Source organism: Neodiprion virginianus, chromosome 2, assembly GCF_021901495.1.
Source record: "Neodiprion virginianus isolate iyNeoVirg1 chromosome 2, iyNeoVirg1.1, whole genome shotgun sequence".
Classification (NCBI taxonomy): domain Eukaryota; kingdom Metazoa; phylum Arthropoda; class Insecta; order Hymenoptera; family Diprionidae; genus Neodiprion; species Neodiprion virginianus.
The window spans coordinates 35,766,981-35,788,889 of record NC_060878.1 but is presented as its reverse complement, the minus strand read 5'-3'; the positions used below and the strand labels follow the sequence as shown (position 1 = coordinate 35,788,889).

Below are 21,909 nucleotides of genomic sequence, written 5' to 3'. Positions count from 1 at the left end.
GAAAGTGCCGGTTTGAGAACCACCGGCGTCCACCCCCGCCTGAGCAAACGAGGAGGCAGTCCCTGGCTACGACCAATCGGCGTAAAGCCTTTGAGCTTTTGCTGAGGCTACGCCCAGCTTGGCGCCTCTCGGGGGTTGGGGATGATTTTCCTGTCCGGCAGACGCAGGACGCACATGCTCCCGTCTGTCAAAAAATTGTCATCGCGCAGCGAAGTCGCCACGCCGACGGTGCACGACGAGGAAGACACCAGCTGGACAACGACGACGGCGTCGACGACGACGACGACGGTCACTGTTTGCGGATCAACGTGTCCTTGGCATCGGAGGATCGATTGGCAACATCGGATGAAAACCCTTTTACAACTGCACGAATTTTTCTTTGAGAGTTATCGAGACACGGAACTCGAAACTTCGCGCTGGTGTCTAGAGCCACGTGCGAAGAGGTCGAAACAAAAAAAAACTTCGCGAGAAGCTCAAGAAGTTGCGATTCTGAGGAAGAATAACAAATCTACTTACAATTAATCACGGACTGTGAAAGTGCACAAGTTTATGTATATTACAGACAAGTGGATGAAAGATTTGTGCACGCGAGGCATCGAAGGACTGAATTTTATTACAGTGAATGTTATGTGTGTGGACGTGTCTTTCTTTTCTTATCGAGATTTTTATACGCCGCTGTAATAATCTCACTGCACCCAATTGAGGATCAATCCTGACCGCGGTATCTGCGCCGTTCGAGTAGTAGATTCTCGTCTTGGTCAGCCGCGGCTGGGACTCGTTGCGAGTGTTGCGACGAAATTCTTCAGCCACGATATCCTTAAGGCGTACGAACATGCTGGAATTCTACCCGTCGGCCCCAGGGCCAAACAACCACCCTGGAGAACCGGGCCAACCATTGCTACCGACACCAACAATGTCTTTCCCTCCAGGAATGAACAACAATAACTCTGGTGAGAACGTTAAAAAAAAGTCTGATCCATTACACGAATCGACCCATCCCGTGTTGCGTTATACCACCTGCAATCATTCGTTTGCACAGTCTAAAAAGCTTCGAGTGAAGTGTAAATATCAGTGTTCAGCGATCGAGTTGGTTTAAACAGGCGAGAAATGATCCGGTCGCGTTTCGTTACAGTATCGAACGAATTGCACTTTCCTAAATTCGATGCGTTCAGACTGACATCTCGGCTAATGCGACAGCCAATTTACGTTCCCGACTAATCCGTCCGTGATATTATATCGATGTGTTCCGCGCGGATCCAGAAGAAGCACGAAAGCGCGGAGCAAACGCAATAACACCGCAGGTCATAGCTTGTACTATACGTGCTTAGGACGTGGATATAGAATATAATACGCGGGTATGTATTTGCACAAAGCTATGCGTATGTGCAGAGTGCCTTTATTGGCACTCGAAGTGGCGTTTGAATGACGTATCTCTCGTCAAATACTTGAATTCCTCCCCGTGGTTCAACTCCGGGCGCTGCAACAGATGTCGATCAGCTCTCGCAGTAGCTGCACCAGACTCCCGCCGAGCCATCCGATCAGCTTTTAATTTTTAAATCGTCCGGTGCTCTCGCTGACGTAAAAATAATCAAAAGAATTTTAATAAAATCACATGGGAATCACTGTAACCAACGACGAACTACAGGTCAAACGATATTATTTGCTCAGCAAAATATACCTTTTAATGATGATCAGTGAAACTGGTCATTTGTTTGTACGCAACGTTCGCAAACAATACAGGGAAAATAGTTTGATCTTAAATTGTATAGATGTAAACAGAGTCAAGGTTGATTATTATGGAACCACAGTGATAGTATATATCTAACATAGTATTCGTTTATTTTCTAATATCTCCGAATTTTCCAGATGTCGTGGAATAAGTATACGTTACTTTTTCCCTACAAATTTGAATTGGTTTATAAGTAATTTTCCGAACTTTCCGGTGATTGTTATCACATCGAGTTTAATAATGATCTGCTAATTTTAATCATATAACGCAATAGTTGGACAATTATTTTTCTTCGAATGTCAATAACTAATTCCGATATTTATATTTTTAACCAAACACCGGGACTTGTTCCAGTTTTTCAGCATCACAACAACCCTGCTCATTGTACAATTGTTATTGTTAAAGAACCAACGGTGTCGGTGAAGACGGAGGCGGGACTCCTAGAGGCGATTTGCGCAGCTTGCGGTCGAGGCATTGCGGACAGATACGTAATGCGAGTAGGAGAGAAAAGTTACCACGAGGATTGCCTCTCTTGCGCTGCATGCGCGTCTCCCTTGGTTCACACCTGTTTCACCCGGGATCACAAGCTCTACTGCAGGGTGGACTACGAGCGCATATTCGCGGTGAAGTGCAGCCGATGCATGGAAAAGATTCGATGTTCGGATCTCGTGATGCGGGTGGCCGGCCTCTTCTTTCACGTCGAATGTTTCGCCTGCTGCATGTGCGGACAGAGCCTTCCTCGAGGGGCTCATTTCATCCTGAGACAGGGGCAACCCATATGTAGAAGAGACTTCGAGCACGAGCGTTACGTTCACAGTCCTCAAGGTATGCGTTTCGAAATATTTTACCCCTGCAATCATGAGCGCGTGAGCATAACGATGCAACTAAAAGTACTACTTGGCGTCGAATGTTTCCAGACGACGACCTCCTGGACGAAAGTCGACCTCCGGACGGGCGTCGCGGTCCCAAAAGGCCCCGCACTATTCTGACTTCCGCTCAGAGACGCCAGTTCAAAGCGTCCTTCGAAGTGTCGCCTAAGCCTTGCAGAAAAGTGCGCGAGGCTCTCGCCAAAGACACTGGTCTCAGTGTTCGGGTCGTGCAAGTCTGGTTCCAAAATCAGAGGGCGAAGATGAAGAAACTTCAGAGAAAAGCGAAGGCGGAACCTGGCGCCGAAAAGGAACCGAAGGAGGAACGCGCCGGGGAAAGTCCTCACAGCGATCACAGTGAGTTTTAAACTTTGCGCGGAACTCTCTGTAATTAATACCGAGCCTCACGATCCCCTCTCCGATCACGATTGACCACTTATGTGCACCTACGTCGCAAACTTCGCCAACAGCGATCGAGAATAAATGCTCGCGTTATTTGCTCCTCTCCACTTTCTTTCTTCCTTTCATGTTTCTCAGTCTGTCAGTCGACATGCGAAAACGTAAATCTTAAAGAGCAGAGCCCCCGCCTAACTGCGGAACGGATATTGCGAGGCATGTGTCACCGGGTGACGGGCGTTAAATTCCTGGGAAGACGACCCCGCGAAGTCTTGTGTCGCCCAGAGGCATAAGGGAGGTCTTTTACCCCGTCAGTTTTATAAGTTAAAGAATATAAGGAGGGGCTCCGTGGCACCGAGTCTCTCTCTCTCTCTCTCTCTCTCTCTCTCTCTCTCTCTCTCTCTCTCTCTCTCTCTCACTCTCTCTCTCTTCCGTAGTGTGGGTTTGTCACCTTTCTTCTATGCCGTCTCGTTCACAGGTCATTACTTGAACGCGCTGAGCATGCGCGACGGGGATTCTTCCAGCTTCCCTTCGGCCACGCAGCCGCTCAACCCCAACAACCCTTACTCACCCGACGGTAAGTTGTTGACGCTTCACCGTCGCCGCCGCTTTCGTTTCCCAAATTTTGCCCAACCAGATCTGACACGAGCTTTCGTTCACATGTGAAATGTCCATGCGCCGAGAATAACTTCATTTTTTGCAGTTAATGGAAAATTCTACCAAGAAACATATCGTCACAGAAACAGTTTCGATACTGCGGAAATTACTGTTGTTAGTATAATACTGGTATTACTATTGAGAGCGCGGATTGTAATTGCCAGTACTACATTTTCTGACTATTCCAACATTGAATCTGTTTGTTTATTTCCCTTCATTTTTCAGCTAAACAAGGCCTTGACAACAATTTATTGTTGCAACAACATCAATTTATCGCAATAGTTACAAGACAATATGGTACAAGGACCATGATCAAAGAGAATATTAACACATGCATATATATACCATACTAGATTTACAGATTACAGCTATAAAACTCATTTTTATCTTTGACTCTGAAATATATTTTTTCTGATAACGATAAAAAATTGCACCGTGCAGTAAACACGACTGGAAATGTCACTCATCGTTAGTGCAGACGCTCGCGATCCTCGAACTTCACTCTCAATTCCTTCCCCATTTCCTTCTTCGAGAAGACTATTTTATTCGATATACACTTTGCATCGTTGGCTCAGTTTATTTTTTGTGGGTTAATTCACTGAGGATGAGCGCACTGCGAAGTACCTCGAATAAATCGAACCTTGTCTTACAGTTGACTGATTTTAAATACCAACCAAGATACTCTGATGTTTTCGATTTTGCATATTTTCCTCATCTGCGTTTCAGACACATACGCGGGACATTCCGGCGAGAGTTTCTGCAGCAGTGACCTTTCTCTGGACGGTACCGAGGCCGGGTTCGATATCGGGGATGGGGATAACGGGGGCCCGGATGGGAGTCATCCTGGTGGGCCTCATTCCCATCACGGACCTCCCCCGCACGAAGCGCCGACACTTTCCCAGAGCCTACACGCCGCGATGCATAATCCGATAGACAAACTCTTCATGATGCAAAGCAGTTATTTTAGCGGCGAACACGCGTAGGGGTTTGAGCCTTGGAGGCTGGGGCTTGATCAAGCTTAAACTGAAACTTACGCGTAATGAATTTCACTCGAAGATTATTTTTCAAACGAAACGAACAAAGTACGCGCATGTATGTAGATGTACCTTTTACGAGTAGAGATTCAACGACCTGCTGTGTAATATTGTTCTAGTCAGGTTTTCTTCGATGACCCGTAGAATTGGTAAACTATTATTGCTGTCGTTCGAGTTGTTGATTTTTAAACTTACTTCCTTCTGAGATACCGATTATTTTGATCAACCAATACTATGATTACTTATATATATTTTAATTTATTGAAAAAAAAAAAATTAATCACCCAGTTACGTGTATTTATTTCATCGTATATAGCTAAATCCAAAGAATAATCCGTTGCTTTAGTTTTACCGTATATATATACTTCGTTGAAACATCGATTTTCAGTTTTAAATATGAAGATTGATACCAAATAAAAGAGATGTAGAAGAATATTTGTATTTACGTTTAATAATAAGTGTACTTTAATATATTATAATAATAAAAAGTTGCTAAACCAAATATCGTTACCGAAAAACTGTAATATGGGAGGATTCTATTTGGTTTTGGACAGAAGTAATGATATAAAAAATAATTATTTTCAACCCGACCTGATTAGCAATAGATACGTAAATTCAAAAATTCTCTTGGCAACAAATCCCGAATAAAATGACATAACACTGTACCTCAAGCACGTATGGGATAAATAATTACACAAAATAATCGTTCAATTTCTCACGTTATTCAAGATCCAAGAATTCGCAAAAAAATTGACATCTGCTATTCGTACAAAATAAGTTTTATTTGTAGTTTCTTACAATCATGTTGCTTTGAACTTTCGCCAAACCGTTGACAACAGATTCAGTGATTTGTTACAAACGTGAATAAACACCCGTTTCGTAAATTAAATTTAAATAAATTAAACTTTATCAATCAAACCGTACTGAACATAACGGTCTATAATACGTCTTATTGTAAATCGTAATATACATGTAAGCATTACTGGTACTGATTTGTTATCGGGTTTGTACAGCGGCCTCTTTCCGTGCAGCATCTTGCAAAAGCTGTGTATCAACCTCGTCTCCAGGAAGTTGAACGTACCTCACTACAGAACCACGGATGAAACAGTTTTTCACTGACAACTGTAACAGACGACCAAAAATTGGATCAAGTAATTCTGTACTGCCGAATTACAAAATTAAGGAAAGTAGGATATCTCCAGACATAGAATAATTCAAGTAAATGTTTAATACGTGTTATTGTGTACTGGCTTCGCCGGATTATAGTTTCTTATAACATACATCACTGATCAACATGTGGTAACTTTACAAACCATGTGAGGATATTTATCTGGATCCGTCACACTGATGTCTGTGAGCTTGATGTTCAGATACTGGTCCACAGAGTGTAAGGTACCACAAATACTGAAAATATAATAATAACAACGGTGAGTAATTGGTATTTGCAAAAGCTGACTAAGAATAATACATAATGCAAGTTTGATCAATATTTAGATTGCAGACAGAAATGAAAAAATGGACTGAGTTACAATCGGTCAGAAAAGTGAACAGGATTGCTTGTTAACTTAGAATGGATACAGAAAAAAAACTTGTAACATTTGAAAATTGTAATTGGAGCTTTCAAACATATCGTATGATAACAACAATAGAAATAACTCTCACAACTCAAATAAAACGAATAAAGCTCAAATGACAAGTTTGAGAACCGAGTGACAACAAACTGAGAACACTGACTATCTGCAAACCCGGAATTTGTATTCATATTTATTCAAGTACATGTATGTGGACCATTGACGTTGTTGAATTTCTCCGTATCTTCCGAATCTCGAATACTGAATGGAAGTATATTTAAGCACGGCAGATTATGCGGAGAATGTTTACGATTTATTGTTGCATATTTACGTTACCTCAGGTCATTTTTCAACTCCACTACGACGTCCTTCCCGACCAAAGATTTGAAAAACGAGTAGAATAACTGTAAAAGAGAAGAAATAAGACCAATATTATAACCCCTCAACTGTATAGAATATACAAAGACGTTTTTAAATATTTCGCTAACCATTTTTACCGAACAACATAGAAAATCACAGGTTATGTGTCTCGTTCAATTTTGGAGGTTATGCCGCTTCGTTACAAAACCGAACGTAACGCTCTCGACACGCAGCTAGATATCGATAGTCCAGATGCCTAGTTTTAGGTCGATAGTCGATGGAATGTCGAGGTATCGTATTGATAAAAGAATCATGGGTTAATGCGCGCGGGACGCATGAGCGGAAGGACAGGCAACTTACGTTCCCAATATGTACGTATAGGTACGCACAAATGTGCAGAATAACGCTAATGACTTAACAAATTTTGGTAAAACGTCAATTGAAAACTGTGAATAAAATTAAAATTTATAATCGATGTACCGTATTGATTCGTACGGTATAGAAGCTCCGTTATTTGGCCTGGATCGGGTTGAGATTTGGATGTAAATGTACATAGTTGGGAACAAAGAGAAGAAATGTGATAAATACGGTTTACGTAATTTAAAAAGGATAGATATATTTAAAGCGCTCCAGCAGAGAAAGGAAGGTACGCGAATGCACCGGACGGAGAGAACAGCATGGGGAATATCCAGGTCGGAGAAGGACGGTTGAACGTTGTGAGGTGGTGGGGGTGAACCACATGGTTCCCAACATCAGTTTCGCTGTAGGCAAACATCGCAATTTTCACGAACCATTAGTGCGAAAACGTAGTTGAGACCTACGCAGTCCTAAGGATTGCGAAGATACTATTGCGCGTTTAGGGCTTGACGTGAGCTTCTATTGCGCAGCGATTATCGGAGATCTTACTGTTGCGGTTGTCGACGGGGACAAAGTCTCGTGTGTTAGGAATAAAATAGAATAAAAGACGAAGAAAATTTCTACCGAATAGATCGAAGGTAGAACACAACAAAGTGGGGGTGTGTGCCTGACTGTCGCAAAATTTCGTTGTCACGCGCTAAAAATAATACGGAGACGAGTTTTTAACAGTGCCATGCTGGTTAAAAACAATAACTGATAAATCATTTAGGAGGTTTTTTTTTCATCAAGTCATGGAGAAATTAACTAACATCGCGTATTATTTTCGTTGGAGGCTTCGGGAGAAGGAAAATGTCCCCGAAAAATACGACGAATGTACGTCCGAAAATAATCGTCCCGGAGACGTTAAGTACAACTTTAACACGTCCAACAGATTTTTAACAATTCTGGAAAGCATTTTGCTCTGGGAGAATTCAGTGAATAGTATCTCCGTCGTCATTGTCTTCAATTTATTGTTCTGGTAAGTTGCACGATATTACCCGTTGGCTGAACATTTTTTCTCTTTTTCTTTTTATCGCATACTAAATTTACCATACTCTCATAAAAATTGATTTGCAATTTATATGATCACAAAAGAGGCGAACACGTCGTGCCACCTTTTTCAACATTTTCTGTTTATACCTCTAAAAATGTTTCTAGCGATAACAATGGGAATTTAAAATTTGCAGAATCATATAAAATCATACAAGTTAATGAATCGAATATTGTAAGAGTAAAAAATTTATTTTTCTCATATGAAAATAAATCATAACTCTCGGTCTGCTGGCGTCTTTCTTCTTAACTAAAAATTGATTTTGTAACATGGTAAAGTAGAGGTATTGAAATTTGATGGTGAAACATAGCTATTGCCGTAAATTTGTTTCAACGTCGTATGTGTACATATGAGCAAATGAACTTTACCTATACAGTCTAATTCCGTAGAATGTAATGTATTAATTATCAGCTGTTCACAGCGTAGATATTCACAACAAGCTATCGGAAGACAGTGTGAATTTGTATATAAACTTTAATGAGATACTATTGCAATGTATTATTCAGCCTTGAATATGTATAATCTGTTTTTTTTTTTATTGATATGAACACACGATTGTACTCAATTCTGTGCGACCAGTATTCAGGAAGTGACGCTGGAAGATAAATCAGATCTTATCTGTAGTGGTGATACACAAACTTGTTTTTTTCAATTGATAGAACATTTTATTGAACCTTTGACTCTTTATAAGTCTAATTACAAATTTTTACCTGTTACCGAACATAATAATCAAAAAACTATGATCTTCAATATTTTAGCATAACTACGAACAGTTATACATTTTTTTATCTCAATTTTTTCAGGGGAATTGTCGTATTGGAGGTTCGCGGTTTTGCAGCAGCCAGCAGTGCTGCGCTAGTCGTGGTCCTCTGCTACAGCACCCTTGAGACACAGGCCCAAAAGGATAATAAATCACCAACTGTAGCGACGTAAGTTATTGCTTTTGACATTTCACATTTGCATTGATTCATCGGTAAGAGATTTTCTTCAATGTAATATTTTTGGTTATTCGATAATGATAAATAACCCAGATAACAAATCATGTGTTTACAGCCCACATGTCAAGTCAGAGCAGCTGAACAAAATAGTTCGTCAGCTAAAGTCTGGTGTTGACAACCTCAAGCAATTGCGCAAACAACAGCCAGGAGTGGTAGGATGTTTTCATTTAATAAATATTACATCATTATTTTTACTTATTTGAGTTTAATCGCGTTCCTTCAATTCACATGCCAAATTTATTTTAATCTTATCTATAGCTGTTGAATGATATAAAAATAAGTATTTTCTATTATGGCCTTTCCTTTTCCCTTCAGTTCTGCGCTTCTACTTGTGCAGTTTCGTTGGGTCTCTGGCTGACAGGACGAGCAATTTCTGGGACACTTTTAGCTTACACAATTTTAATGAGTATCTTAGTAGGACCTGGGATTCTTTTGCATATACCGTGCAAAGTTATGACGTCTAAAGGTGAATGACAAGTGAGACTTGATCAAGATAAATTGCAGCTGTTTTGGATAGAGTGTTAAAATTTTTGAAGAACCAACTCTGTATTTACCAAGCATTAATCTGAAGAATTATTCTTACAGAATGGGATAGCGAAATAGAAGAGTTTCTGCCTGCGGTTACAGAAGATAACTTACAAGTGTTAAAGCGAGCAGGAGAAAGTGGGGATCAAAGTCTTACACCGACTAGTTTGTCAGTGGAAAATCAAATTGGTACAGTTTTCACACTTTGATTTGTAACAATAGCAACACCGCTGAGGGTTGAAGTCATTTTTTCACATTACTGATACTTTAACTCAGAGATAGTTTTCTAGTATCTTATATAGTAATTTCACTCACAGATCCTCTTAATGACAAAGAATTGGTTGGTCTAAGAATGCCTTCCCATGAAGACGGTAGCACGGACGGTTTGGAACTGTCCGAATTGGAATTAAGTACCGACGATGTTGAAGTTGATGGCATTAAGTTCCAAAGTGGTCATTTTGAAAGAGGATCATCATCTGAGGAAGAAGCCGAACTTCAGCCACAGAAAATTTCTCAACATAGCGACGACAGCGACAGCGAATTTGAAATAATTGACACTCGTGAAGTTGTAAATGTCAAGAACGTTTAGAGGTTTGACATAAATTTTGTGTAATATATAACAATTGATAATATCTCGCATCTGAATCAATCACACCATTTACCTGATTTGGCTGTGAAAATGATGAATGTTGGCTTTTACTTGAATTTACGATACACAGTAAGTAAAAATGATGAATGCTGGATTTTACTTCAATTTATAATACACAGTACGTAAAAAAAGATTAATTTTGAATTCAAAATAATGAATATTATAACCAAATATACGGGTATATAATTCTTGAATTACTTTGTTCAATGTAAAAGATGTGATTACAGATATTGGTTGGGATACGGTTAACTGGTTCTTGGTAATATCAAAGTGGTGTGATTATTCTTAGACACAAGAAGGTAGATTTTAACAGGTGGATATAATAATTTTGATATAATTATTATTACAAATATAACAGGCAAGACTCAGATATGTGTCATGCTTGTTTCGAAAATTTGCAATAAAATTTAGCAATGAATTGGGTTCCTTAATTATTATATGATATTACAGATATTTTCAGATCTTGATTATAATGTACATCAATGGCAATTTTATTCTCAAAGTATAGATGTGGACATGGGTTTTGTGATGCAAGAAATCGCAATTATTTTATCTAATAATTTATGTCAACCACTCAACTTGAACAAAATTGTGAGAATAGAAGTGGATCAAAAACAAGGAAAGATAGACTATTTCTGAAATTTTGGAGTACAGCAGGTCTACTGCAGACATCTTAATGAGACTCAACTAAATTTTTCGACAACTGTGACCGAATAGAAATATATTTCAAAACTGAAACAGGTTATTGATATCAATTCACAGACGGCGACTATGGTAATAGTGACCGTTTTAAATAGTAATTAATTCAACAAGAAAAACTTGTGTACAAGAGCCATACATACTTACGTATCATATATTTGAGAACCTCTGTAGCGTGCATAAATTATCCACACTCAAATATTACAGTTGAACTAAGTTTTCTCTGACAAAACCTATTAGATTTTCGTAAATGGATGGTATTGAGAATCGTGATATCATAAGTGGTTTTATCATCTTATGACTTCATGAAAAAAAAATCAATAAACGCGAGAAAAGAATGTTTACAATAGTACAGGCTGAACAAAACAAGTAATGATCTTATTGAACAATTTTGTTCGGTTGAGTCTGTACAATTAGTACATAAATAGCCGAAATTTATTTATTTACCCACATATGTACTTATTATGATAAGCAGTGAATCATAACTACACTAAACAAAACGAATTTGCTTTATGTATGATTCTCGTAATTTTGAAATAATAAATACATATCTTAATAATATTATATTCCAAAACCGTTACTTGCCATATGTGATAATCAGGAAAAATTCATCTACAAACTAACTGCCTCAATCACATTTCAAGTAAAGAATCTTAAATTGCATACCTTGAATAATTTATTTGTTTTCTTGCTGTCATCCTCGGACTAGAGTCATCATGATGCATTTAATTTGTATCATATGCAGTATTTCCAACGGTGTTTTATTTTTAAACTCAGTGATATTTCATAAGTATTGCATCTCTATTTACTTCGACGGCCTCAGATTTAAGTTTTCATTTAGCTTTCGATGAACGTTTGTCACGCAGAATCTTTGAGTTGTTCACTTGTATAGCGATCACTGCTCTCTTCTAAGTCACTTTTAATGATATCTTTCATAATTTCTAAAGCATCACTTGAACCCTTTGATACAGGTTGGGCATTTTTTCGCTCCGGTAATACTTGCAAAAACGCTTCCTGCCAAGTTTTACCTTCAGTGACTCTGAGCAGTATTTCAAAAACTGAAAATAATAATCATTTGTTAGTAATGTGCGCTGGCCAAATAGAAACCTAATAATTTGACTTAAATAATTATCCATCTCACTTACCATGATCAACAGTTAAAACTTTTCTAGCTTTCATTTGTAAGAATTTTGCTAATGGCAGCTGCCCGTGTCTTATTCCCTTTTTTACAGCAAGGTTGTAACAATATCCCTGCATGGAGTATTTGAAATATGTGGTAAAGTCATAATAAGAAAAAAAATTATCGATTGCAGAGTTTGTAATATCTCTATGACTCTCAGAAAAGCAACAAAAGTGACACACAAGATTTACCACATATTTATCGCAACAAAAGAGTTAATACTTTTATTCGGTGGTCTGTATTAATTAATCCTCATATCCAAAATAAATTTATTCCCTAAATTGTTATGTCAATTTGATATGTCAAATTTAAAGATCTGAACAGCACCTTTTGAGAGTTATGGTCTACAAGGCCACCAATAACATAGATGCAGTCAAAGTCCAAGCATTCAATAACATTTTCTGATTCACTAGTGAGGTAAATTATCTTGTCTTTTGGATACTTGTTCAAATATGACTCGGAGTAAAATTGAACCTGCAATAGTTGAAGACAATTGGTTAATGTTAGTGTGAATATTATTTTTATTAAGGAAATATCTCATCTCGCTCACATCCCAATGTTCGTATCCATTATGTTTGGCCATTTCTTGTTTTGATTTCCCATTGAAACTAGTCAATGAAAATTGCATCGGAGCTGACGCTCGCCTGTTTAGTGTATAGCACCTTAATATTTGTTTAATAAGTTTGGCAATATCTTTGTCTATCATTAATTCATCAAATGACAAGTCTATAGTCACTGTAAGTTTGCAACTGCTGTCAGCCATCGTAGACTTCTTCAATGCTTTACGCGATGGGCCCAAATCTATATTATTGGCCCGTGCAATCGCACGCCTCTTCTTCGCCTTGGCTCGTTCATTCTGCCTGAATATGTAGAGAAAGTGTAAGTTGGCAATTAATATAGTATTTAGTACTGATGTCACCTATATTCCACAAATTACTACACCTTTTTTCAACTTTTCTTTCAAGCCATTTCTCCTTCTTTTTAATCTTTTTCAATTGACTCTTGCTCAATAAATTTAGCGCGACTTTGTCGTCGGCGTCAACTTTATCAGAATTCGATATTTCGGTGCTCAAATCAGCCGCCGATTCAATCTTCTCCACACTAGTATCACATACCATTTCCGTGCCTTCCATTCTGTTGGCTCACACTGTTATTTGTTCGTTAAAACTTAACCTTACTTGGGCCATGCTACTTGTCGAGGTTAGTTAAATTGAATTTAACCACAATTTGACTCTGATTCCAGGTAACTAAACTTCCTGCGCATGCAGGAAGAACAAAAGTCAGACAAAAGTTCCTAGAATGATATCATGTGAGTTTAGCTGAAAAGTTTGCCGCACCAAGCTACTGGCTCCAACCATATTATATGTAAATGATGTAAACAATCAGACTTTAGTATTATATTATTGTATTCGTACGTATGTCACCTTTGTTATTTAGCACTAGTAATAAGTAGATATAAAAGAATTTTTGGAATTTACCCAGTGAGCGAGATTTATGTTGCGATGTCAAGTGAAACAAAAATTATCTAAATATAGAAGGCTTATTGATCCTTTACTTTTAGTGTATCGAAATTTACGGTTTCTCGACAATTTCATACTAATAATGGATAAAAATCATTTTCTTTCCTATAAACGTATAATTTCGAAACAGCAGAAAACAGCTCATACGCCTCATTGATTATCTTCAATCTCCTGTCTATGTTGTCCAACGGAATTATAACGGAACGCTACAGCTATAGCCAAACACACAACGGAAGGTGCGTGGGCGGAGGAGGCGTGACTCGAGATAAAGTTAATCGCATCACGCCGGAGATTTGTCAGTGTGTAAACGAGTTGTCAAAACGTACTCGTGTCAAGTCTGGATTGAAATTTAGGTGAAACCTGACTATTGAAACATTTCGCTCGTGATGGAAACATACGAGAGTATTTTGCTTGTTAAATCTGAAGTATTCGTCTTTAAAATTCCACCAAGGTCAACGAATAGGGGTTATCGGTAAGACCAGCTTTTATTGACAAAATTTTTAACACCCAATTTCTATTGCAATTGACCTATTTGACGCAATAATTTTTTACTGTCTGTCATTTCCCTTATTTGTAGGAAGAAAGTTCAGCCTAACACAATCTCTATTAATACGTCAAAATTTAATAAAAATTCGCGAATTCGCTAAATATAAAGTATATTTATTTATTCATTCGCATCTAAATCAAAGTTTATTTTACAACATTCTGATTACAATCCTTATTATTCACAAATAGAGCAGCTGATTGGAATCTTGAGGAGCCGTCGTGGACAGGACGAATGCGACTGGTATCGCAAGGTGATGCCGTTACCATTAAACTCGAAGACAAAGTTTCTGGAGAGCTGTTTGCTAAATGTCCAATCGATACGTATCCTGGTATTGCGGTTGAACCAGTTACAGATTCTTCGAGATATTTTGTACTGAGAATACAAGACGACAACGGAAGATCCGCGTTCATTGGAGTTGGATTCCTAGACAGATCGGACAGTTTTGATCTAAACGTTGCTCTTCAAGATCACTTCAAGTGGCTGAAGAACCGAGATCAGATTGAAAAGGAAAAAGATGTTCCAAAGCAGGAGTTGGATCTTAGGTTCAAAGAGGGAGAGACGATAAAAATCAACATGAAAATTACTGTATGTTATTGTTATTATTTTATTAATTCACTACGTTTTCACCTTACAAAAAATTTCACTTTCTCTTGAAGAAAAAAGATGGCAGCGAGGTTTCCTCAAAATCCAAGTCTCGTGGAAACGCAGCGCTTGGTTTACCTCCACCCCCTGGTGGCGTAAAAATAGCCCCACCTCCAGCGAGAACCCCAACCTCTTCACCAGCTCACAGATCGTTCCAAACGCAGCCAAATCAACCTGCTCAGACTGGTTCTGAATGGGGAGAATTTGCAAGTGCAACTCAACAACCACCGGCTTCTGGGTCCGTTGCAACCGCAACGAATGCCAGCTGGGTACAATTCTAATCAAGATGTAAGAGTTTGAGGTTCAGATATGATATAGATTAGGATATCTATACTTATTGTTTATCACATTGCCTAGTTCAATAATGAAATGTTTACAATGTAACATATTCGGAGATATCTAACGCATATTTCTATAGTTACTGGTTTTTACATGGCAATGAGTTCGATTTCAGACAATACACAGTATTCGGTTTTGCTTTTATCATATTTCTATGTATGAAATTCTGTGTCCATCAGGTATCGATTCCATGATTGATTTCAGTTTCTAATTTGACTACTGTTGGAATTATATAAGGACTCGAATTAAAAAAGTAACGCATTAATCATTGAAAAAGTAAAGAAATTTATTGACTTTGCGCTATAGATGGTTTGTGCCACCCAATTGATATCAGTATTTAGGGTGATTTCTAGTATGTGTTCTCGATAGTGATTTGGTCTTTAATGTAGCCTAGAATCATATATTTTTTTGTATCTATTATCTAAGTATTGTTTGTGACTTATATTTTATAATCATCAGGTGAAGGATGTCTCTGTGTCTAATATGTAGCTGTGAGTTTTTTCAAAAGAGTAGAAAATCGCGTGATCCTCACGGCAAACGACTGGCAAAACATCCCGATGCACAAATTCGGAATCACTCGGTAGGAAGGATTTTTAAACGCATTTTGCGAATTTATCCTGTTACAAACAAGGCCTGAATTGTTGCTAGCTTTTGATGTTTGTATATATTAAAAGAGTTGAAAAAATCCTGTTAACATAGATGAATGTGTGCAATACCCATACCTACATAAATCACAATGAATAGAAAAGGTATACATATGTGTATTCATAAGAGATGTGTGTGTAGGTATGCGTATATACAACAAGATAACTTAATTGTGTTGCTATAGTATTTAAAGGGGTAAAATACCGGATGATTGAAACATTATATGAAGTTGCAATTGATAGCAGCGGCATGCTTGAAATAAGACAAGTATAATTTTTAAGTTATACATTTTTTGACTTACAAAGATTAGGTGTTACTGAAAACTATAAGTTAAGTTTGTGATTGAATAACTATAGAGTTATATAGTTCGTTATCATTCTCAATTAAGTAACAGACTTGAAAACGAAAACTTGAAGAAAAAAAAACTAAACTGTTTAGCATTCAAAATATTTAGGTTTATACTTATGAAATTAGTAGCAAGTTGTACAAGCAATGCATTGAAACTTAACATATTCATCGAAATACATTACACAGCTACCACCAGTTTTTCATACCCTCTAAAAAAATTATATCCAATGTGTTAAAACTCGATTATTCGTGAACTGAATTGCATGTAAGCAATTTCTGTACATAATATGTAACGATTATCCATTTTTCATTAATATATAAGTGGAACCAATTATTTCAGAAAAAAAATAGAAATTGTCAAACACCCGAAAAGAAGACGAATTTTAAATTGGCAAAAGAGATTTGATTACTTTTCTTTAGGCGATATTAACGAGCATGCAATACGTTTGTCCTGTGACACAATATGCATGAATATATTATCAGTTAGGTAATCTCTTTTTTCGTATAACATGCGCGTATAATACATAAATATTCTTAAAAAATAAAGATAATTATAATATCTTGGAATATAGCATATAGGGCCATGTTATATGAAACAGAAATAAGAAGAAAAATTAATAAGTTCCATTCCATAGTATACAATATATTTACTTCAAAAGAGAAAAAAATGTCAACTATACAGTCTGTGCGTCGCAAGATGGTCTATTGTTATACTTATGTGTACCGACAAGTTATGTGTTGGGGTCCAATTTACGGCGTGAAGCACTGATAGCAGAATCGTATATTGTTATATTCTATTACATAATATATATTTATGTCTGTCGATATAATAAAATGCATAGTTAGTACGATATTGCAGTGATTGATACAAATAGTGTTAAAATACCACTCAATAGGGAGTTAAATTACATCACTTATTATGGTTGGCAACATGTATTCTACCATAATAGTCACAACACTTTGAAACTTATCCGCAACGTTTATTTCTAGATACACCAAGCCGCAAGCTCCGCATAGCTAGTGCACGATTAAAATGACGCGCCGACCTCTGGGGTTGCTCTGATGCTAGACTGGAATCCTCGTCACATTCCACGCTGCTCAGAACTACCAAAAGAACTCCTAAAACCTGAAAGTTAATCAATCTTATCACTGTTTGAACCCGAAAAAACGATAGCGAAGAAGCTGAATATTATCAATTATGCTTTTCAAATTCATAATTAATATTGTTCACTCACCAGGCACACAATAATCAATAGCGTGTAGGCATGCACACTCGCGGCTGGAAGTGATTCGACCTCTTTTAGAGCGTCAGCTGCATCCATAAGATCTGGTTTCAGCTCTAAAGCATGTCGCAAATGTACAGCTGCCTCTTGGAAGTGACCGTAAGCCTAGACACAATTTTTCAGATGTAATCACATCTTTTTCATTTTAAAATTTCAATTTTTACCTTAAATATTTGTCCTAAAGTGAGATACTGTTCCCACGCATTGCGATCTGGTGGCTGCAGCTCCAACGACCGCCTAGCCAAGTAAGTGGCATCATCCAAATATTGTAGAGCCAGTAAAACTCTTGCTAAATTTAACAATACCTCTGCATTGTGCGGGGAAACAGCCAATGCTCTTCTAAAGCATTCTATGGAACGCTGTGCATTTCCTTTTATGCGCCAAAAATTACCAATTTGATTATACAGTTGAACGGACTTTGGTTTCTAAAATAAGAAAATAAATTAGAAAGAAGAAATAAAAAGCACATGACTATGGTTTTTTACTACTTATTATTCTAGTATTTACATGAACCGAATCAAGACCAGTCATACCTCTCTTTTTGCCTTCTTCAAACGTTTTTCCAACAAATCAATGTCGATGTCCGTGACTTTAGCACCTCTTTTTTTAAACATAAGTGCGACATTAGGTTCTGGTACAAGGGGATGTTTATTTCTATTAATGACCCCAACTAAGTTGTCGTAATATGTAAAATTAACTGGCTTTCCACAGTCAAGAATTCCCTCTTCGCATCGCTGGACCAAATTGCAATTAAATTTTTCTGTTGACGTTTGAGATGAAGAGGGAAAAGTTTCCGTCACGTTCGGTGTGTCCATCAAAGCAAATGACGATAGCCGTCTGCCAAGGGGACCAAATTTAAGGCTTTCTTAGAGCTGAAAGAACGTCAACCCACACGCAAACACTAACTACGGGTGAAACAAAACACTACATTGGGTATTACATCGCAGCTTATTAGCCAAAAATAGTTAATGCATATCAAATTACGATCATCGGGAATAAGTCGACAAAAATATATGTTATAGGGAAATAATGTCATGAAAACTTACAAAGAATAATAAAATAGCAATACTAAACTAACGAAATATTCACATTGAAAATGCATCAACTTACATAGTATGTACGTACATACATCGATTGTTTTATGTACTATTTCATACTTTTTATTTTAATGACAATAACATTGTTGGACATGCTCGGAATATCCAAAAATAAATCATAAAATGAGGATTCATAGAATAGAAGGTCAAAGTAAAAAATTGAAAATAAACAATATATATTAACGTGCCTTGGGATATAGCTGTAAAAAAAATGCGGAAACAAGTGTGACTTTGTTTTGCTGTACAGAGTGAGTGATATTGAAATTACCATTGTTTCATCGGAAATTTAGTGAAGTAATAAATTTATAAACAATCATATTGATTTGCTAAAGCACAGCGCTACATAGACGTTTGAGAGCAACAGCATAATATTGCAGAAGGTTGTTCGGGTTGCATCCTTGGGTACGCTAAGTTGTAATAATAAATGAATTTTTAATAAATTACCGGTCATAGCTCCCGCTAATAAAGTTTTTGCAGTCGTTGCAAAATAAATCCAACTTTTGGTTTTCATTTTTGGAGTCTGTTTTGCTCCACCCTTGACCATTGCCCAGGTTAATGGTACTCGCCAAGATATAAAAAATTGGGTCTTCATCTTCATGAGATGAAATTTCCGACACTGCCTTAACAACCTTATCCGCGTTCAGTCGCCAGGATGTGCGAGAATTTATCAACTTCACCTGAATAACTAAGAAATATAACGCGTAAATTATGACACGGGCACGGGCCCACATCTCGCCGCAAGTTGGTGGCTGATAACAATTTCCAACCCTCTTCGCGAATTGTGAATCTTACGGATCTTGGGACTTCCTTCCCCAGCTTTCTTTAGCACGACTCGACTGTCTTCTGCTAGTCGTTATTTCGCTAATCGACAACCGTGTTCTACAGGGTGTCCAATAAAACTTCACTTACGAATTGCATGTAACGTCTTGATAATTTACCGTGTCTGTATAATAACGAAAGCTCTGCATTTAGTCAACAATTTCATCAACATCATTGAAAATTAAACGGACAAATAAAAAGCGAGTCATTACAAGTTCAACTTTTTTGCGATGCTATAGTTATTTTTGACCGTGTTGTTGGCTGTATATTCACTACAGCTCATTTCCGTTTCACTGCAGTCGAGCTTCGTGGCAACAAAGTCAGCGGTCGAAATGTTGAAAATGTCTTTGACCAGTGTGTTTTTGGGTTTTCTCTGCTTTTTGGCATCGGCGAATGCCGGTGGCGAGACATTAGTCTTGCTGGATAATCTAGCCATCCGAGAGACACATTCAATGTTCTTCAAATCCCTGCAAGGTCTGTAATAAACCTTTACTTGCACACTCACTCTAATCACCATACAGCTCATTTCGCCCAATCAATAACCCTATTTAAAATTAACACACCAACTTTAATCACTCAATACATCTTTCAAAAATTATACCCGTTCGTAATAAACTAAAGTAATAAAATTTTTCTATTTTGCAGAACGAGGTTATACACTGACATTCAAGTTAGCCGATGATGCGAACCTCGTTTTATCAAAATATGGTGAATATTTATACTCGCATTTGATAATATTTGCACCATCGGTCGAAGAATTTGGTGGAGCTCTCAGTGTTGACGCTGTGACCGAGTTCATTGATGGAGGAGGAAATGTCCTAGTCGCTGGTTCTTCTCAGTCAGGAGACGTACTCCGCGAATTAGCCTCGGAATGCGGATTTGAAGTAGATGAGGAGGGGGCTGCTGTCATAGACCACATGAACTATGATGTATCTGATTTGGGTCAGCACACAACTATTGTAGCGGAAACAGAAAACCTAATTAATGCTCCAGTGATCATCGGAGACAAAAACATTCCTCCCCTACTTTACCAAGGAACCGGACTTGTTGCTGATACTGAAAACCCGCTAGTCCTCCAGTTGCTGACTGCGTCTAGTTCCGCTTATTCGTACAATCCAGATCAACCGGTCAAAGAATATCCTCATGCTGTTGGAAAAAATACTCTCTTAATTGCTGCTCTCCAGGCACGAAATAATGCTAGAGTGTTATTCTCTGGATCACTTTTCTTCTTTAGTGACGAAGCTTTCACTAGCTCTGTTCAAAAAGCTCAAGGTAGGTTATATTACATGTTCTAGTGGCAGCCAGTGTAATATTTCTTTATTGTGCTCGATATTTTAATTGGCAATAGAAACATGCGTTGTCTTGAATTTTACCGTTATATGGTTGAGTTTTTCATATGACTTATGCATTTGTTTCATTTGATCAGAGACTCAAGAATATTTAATGTTATTATACAATAAACAAATATCGAATAATTCCAAACAGTTGCTACATTTAATAAAGTATTAATGGCTTTAATTACGATTCTATAAGTTCATTATTCTTTTCAGGAGGTCAGAAGTACGAGAAATCTGGAAACGAAGCAGTTGCTAAAGCTATGTCTAAATGGGTGTTTAAAGAGAGCGGTGTGATTCGTGCCTCTTCTGTAAGTCATAAGAAGTCAGGTGAGAAAGAACCACCTGCAGCTTACACTGTGATGGACGACGTCGTGTATACCATTACAATAGAACAACTAGCTGGGGACAAATGGATTCCGTATGAAGCTGATGATTTGCAGTTGGAATTTGTCAGGATAGATCCTTTCGTTCGTACAAAATTGCAGAAACTGGATAATGGCCGTTACGAAGCGAGATTCAAGATTCCAGACGTCTATGGAGTCTATCAGTTCAAAGTCGATTATAACCGCATTGGGATAACTCACCTGTACAGTACAACACAGGTCTCTGTCCGCCCCCTACAACATACGCAGTATGAGCGATTCATACCTAGTGCATTCCCCTATTATGTAAGCGCATTCTCTATGATGGGAGGCGTATTTTTATTCTCCTTTGTTTTCCTGCATTACAAGGAAGACGTCAAATCGAAAGCAGAGTAGTAGTAGCAGCTTCGATTACCACAGACTCTCTGAGAACTACATGTTTTAAATTATATTTATTTCAAGCACCGTGTAACAAATCTCGACTGCAATGTACCGAACACATGAAGTTTTCTCTGTAAAATATCTTGATAAATCTTGAGTTTGTTACTGTAGCCCGATAAATTTCATTGGAATGTATTCTGCAATTAATTCAATGTTAAGTTTAGCTGTAAGAAAATAGCTTCACATTTGTGACAGTTTTACCATTGGTAATAATGCTAAGAGTATACAGAGTTGATAGAGAACAATAAAATTTCGAAAATTTTATACTTATGTGTAAAACGATCACCTGATTCAATACCCTATAAATTATGTTTGAAAAATATTCTATTCGTTGAAATTTAATTTTACGTTCAAAACGTATCTTAGAAAAATGAAGGGCAGCAGTGAGAATTTTAAATCTTACATCCTTCACGGTTCG

At 37.7% G+C, this 21,909-nt stretch overlaps 7 protein-coding genes across 10 annotated transcripts; 4 read left to right on the top strand and 3 right to left on the bottom strand.

Moving 5' to 3' along the window:
* The first annotated feature begins 215 nt into the window (after positions 1-215).
* Positions 216-5,173, top strand: LOC124298701 (LIM homeobox transcription factor 1-beta). Of its 2 annotated transcripts, XM_046751070.1 has the most exons (5): positions 216-950; positions 2,135-2,554; positions 2,647-2,952; positions 3,470-3,568; positions 4,375-5,173. In XM_046751070.1, exons 1-5 carry the CDS (start codon positions 833-835, stop codon positions 4,629-4,631), a joined length of 1,200 nt encoding a protein of 399 aa, XP_046607026.1. In that variant the 5' UTR covers positions 216-832; the 3' UTR covers positions 4,632-5,173. The 2 variants fall into 2 exon arrangements, with proteins under 2 accessions (XP_046607026.1, XP_046607027.1); XM_046751071.1 differs by lacking the exon at positions 3,470-3,568.
* A 270-nt stretch (positions 5,174-5,443) lies between these two features.
* On the bottom strand, positions 5,444-6,993 carry LOC124298707 (U6 snRNA-associated Sm-like protein LSm2). The gene is made up of 4 exons (XM_046751078.1): positions 6,742-6,993; positions 6,590-6,657; positions 5,996-6,086; positions 5,444-5,804 (listed from the first exon to the last, which is right to left on the bottom strand). The coding sequence occupies exons 1-4, from the start codon at positions 6,742-6,744 to the stop codon at positions 5,679-5,681; spliced, it is 288 nt and encodes a 95-aa protein (XP_046607034.1). The 5' UTR covers positions 6,745-6,993; the 3' UTR covers positions 5,444-5,678.
* Positions 6,994-7,410: 417 nt separating this feature from the next.
* Positions 7,411-10,215, top strand: LOC124298703 (reticulophagy regulator 3-like). Its single transcript, XM_046751073.1, has 6 exons — positions 7,411-7,988; positions 8,864-8,989; positions 9,114-9,210; positions 9,374-9,524; positions 9,644-9,772; positions 9,901-10,215. Exons 1-6 carry the CDS (start codon positions 7,762-7,764, stop codon positions 10,170-10,172), a joined length of 1,002 nt encoding a protein of 333 aa, XP_046607029.1. The 5' UTR covers positions 7,411-7,761; the 3' UTR covers positions 10,173-10,215.
* An 885-nt stretch (positions 10,216-11,100) lies between these two features.
* LOC124298704 (tRNA methyltransferase 10 homolog A) lies at positions 11,101-13,700 on the bottom strand. Its single transcript, XM_046751074.1, has 6 exons — positions 13,590-13,700; positions 13,054-13,405; positions 12,662-12,971; positions 12,439-12,585; positions 12,077-12,182; positions 11,101-11,989 (listed from the first exon to the last, which is right to left on the bottom strand). The coding sequence occupies exons 2-6, from the start codon at positions 13,242-13,244 to the stop codon at positions 11,790-11,792; spliced, it is 954 nt and encodes a 317-aa protein (XP_046607030.1). The 5' UTR covers positions 13,245-13,405; positions 13,590-13,700; the 3' UTR covers positions 11,101-11,789.
* On the top strand, positions 13,427-17,005 carry LOC124298705 (NECAP-like protein CG9132). Of its 3 annotated transcripts, none has more exons than XM_046751075.1 (4): positions 13,427-13,522; positions 13,844-14,103; positions 14,367-14,763; positions 14,835-17,005. In XM_046751075.1, the coding sequence occupies exons 2-4, from the start codon at positions 14,018-14,020 to the stop codon at positions 15,099-15,101; spliced, it is 750 nt and encodes a 249-aa protein (XP_046607031.1). In that variant the 5' UTR covers positions 13,427-13,522; positions 13,844-14,017; the 3' UTR covers positions 15,102-17,005. The 3 variants fall into 3 exon arrangements, with proteins under 3 accessions (XP_046607031.1, XP_046607032.1, XP_046607033.1); XM_046751076.1 differs by having other exon boundaries at positions 13,428-13,522; positions 13,850-14,103; XM_046751077.1 differs by lacking the exon at positions 13,427-13,522 and having other exon boundaries at positions 13,846-14,103; positions 14,835-15,108; positions 15,619-17,005.
* On the bottom strand, positions 15,670-19,554 carry LOC124298702 (uncharacterized). The gene is made up of 5 exons (XM_046751072.1): positions 18,977-19,554; positions 17,969-18,272; positions 17,600-17,860; positions 17,388-17,540; positions 15,670-17,278 (listed from the first exon to the last, which is right to left on the bottom strand). Exons 1-5 carry the CDS (start codon positions 19,261-19,263, stop codon positions 17,120-17,122), a joined length of 1,164 nt encoding a protein of 387 aa, XP_046607028.1. The 5' UTR covers positions 19,264-19,554; the 3' UTR covers positions 15,670-17,119.
* A 93-nt stretch (positions 19,555-19,647) lies between these two features.
* LOC124298699 (dolichyl-diphosphooligosaccharide--protein glycosyltransferase 48 kDa subunit) lies at positions 19,648-21,755 on the top strand. The gene is made up of 3 exons (XM_046751063.1): positions 19,648-19,825; positions 19,997-20,623; positions 20,902-21,755. The coding sequence occupies exons 1-3, from the start codon at positions 19,684-19,686 to the stop codon at positions 21,444-21,446; spliced, it is 1,314 nt and encodes a 437-aa protein (XP_046607019.1). The 5' UTR covers positions 19,648-19,683; the 3' UTR covers positions 21,447-21,755.
* Positions 21,756-21,909: the final 154 nt, after the last annotated feature.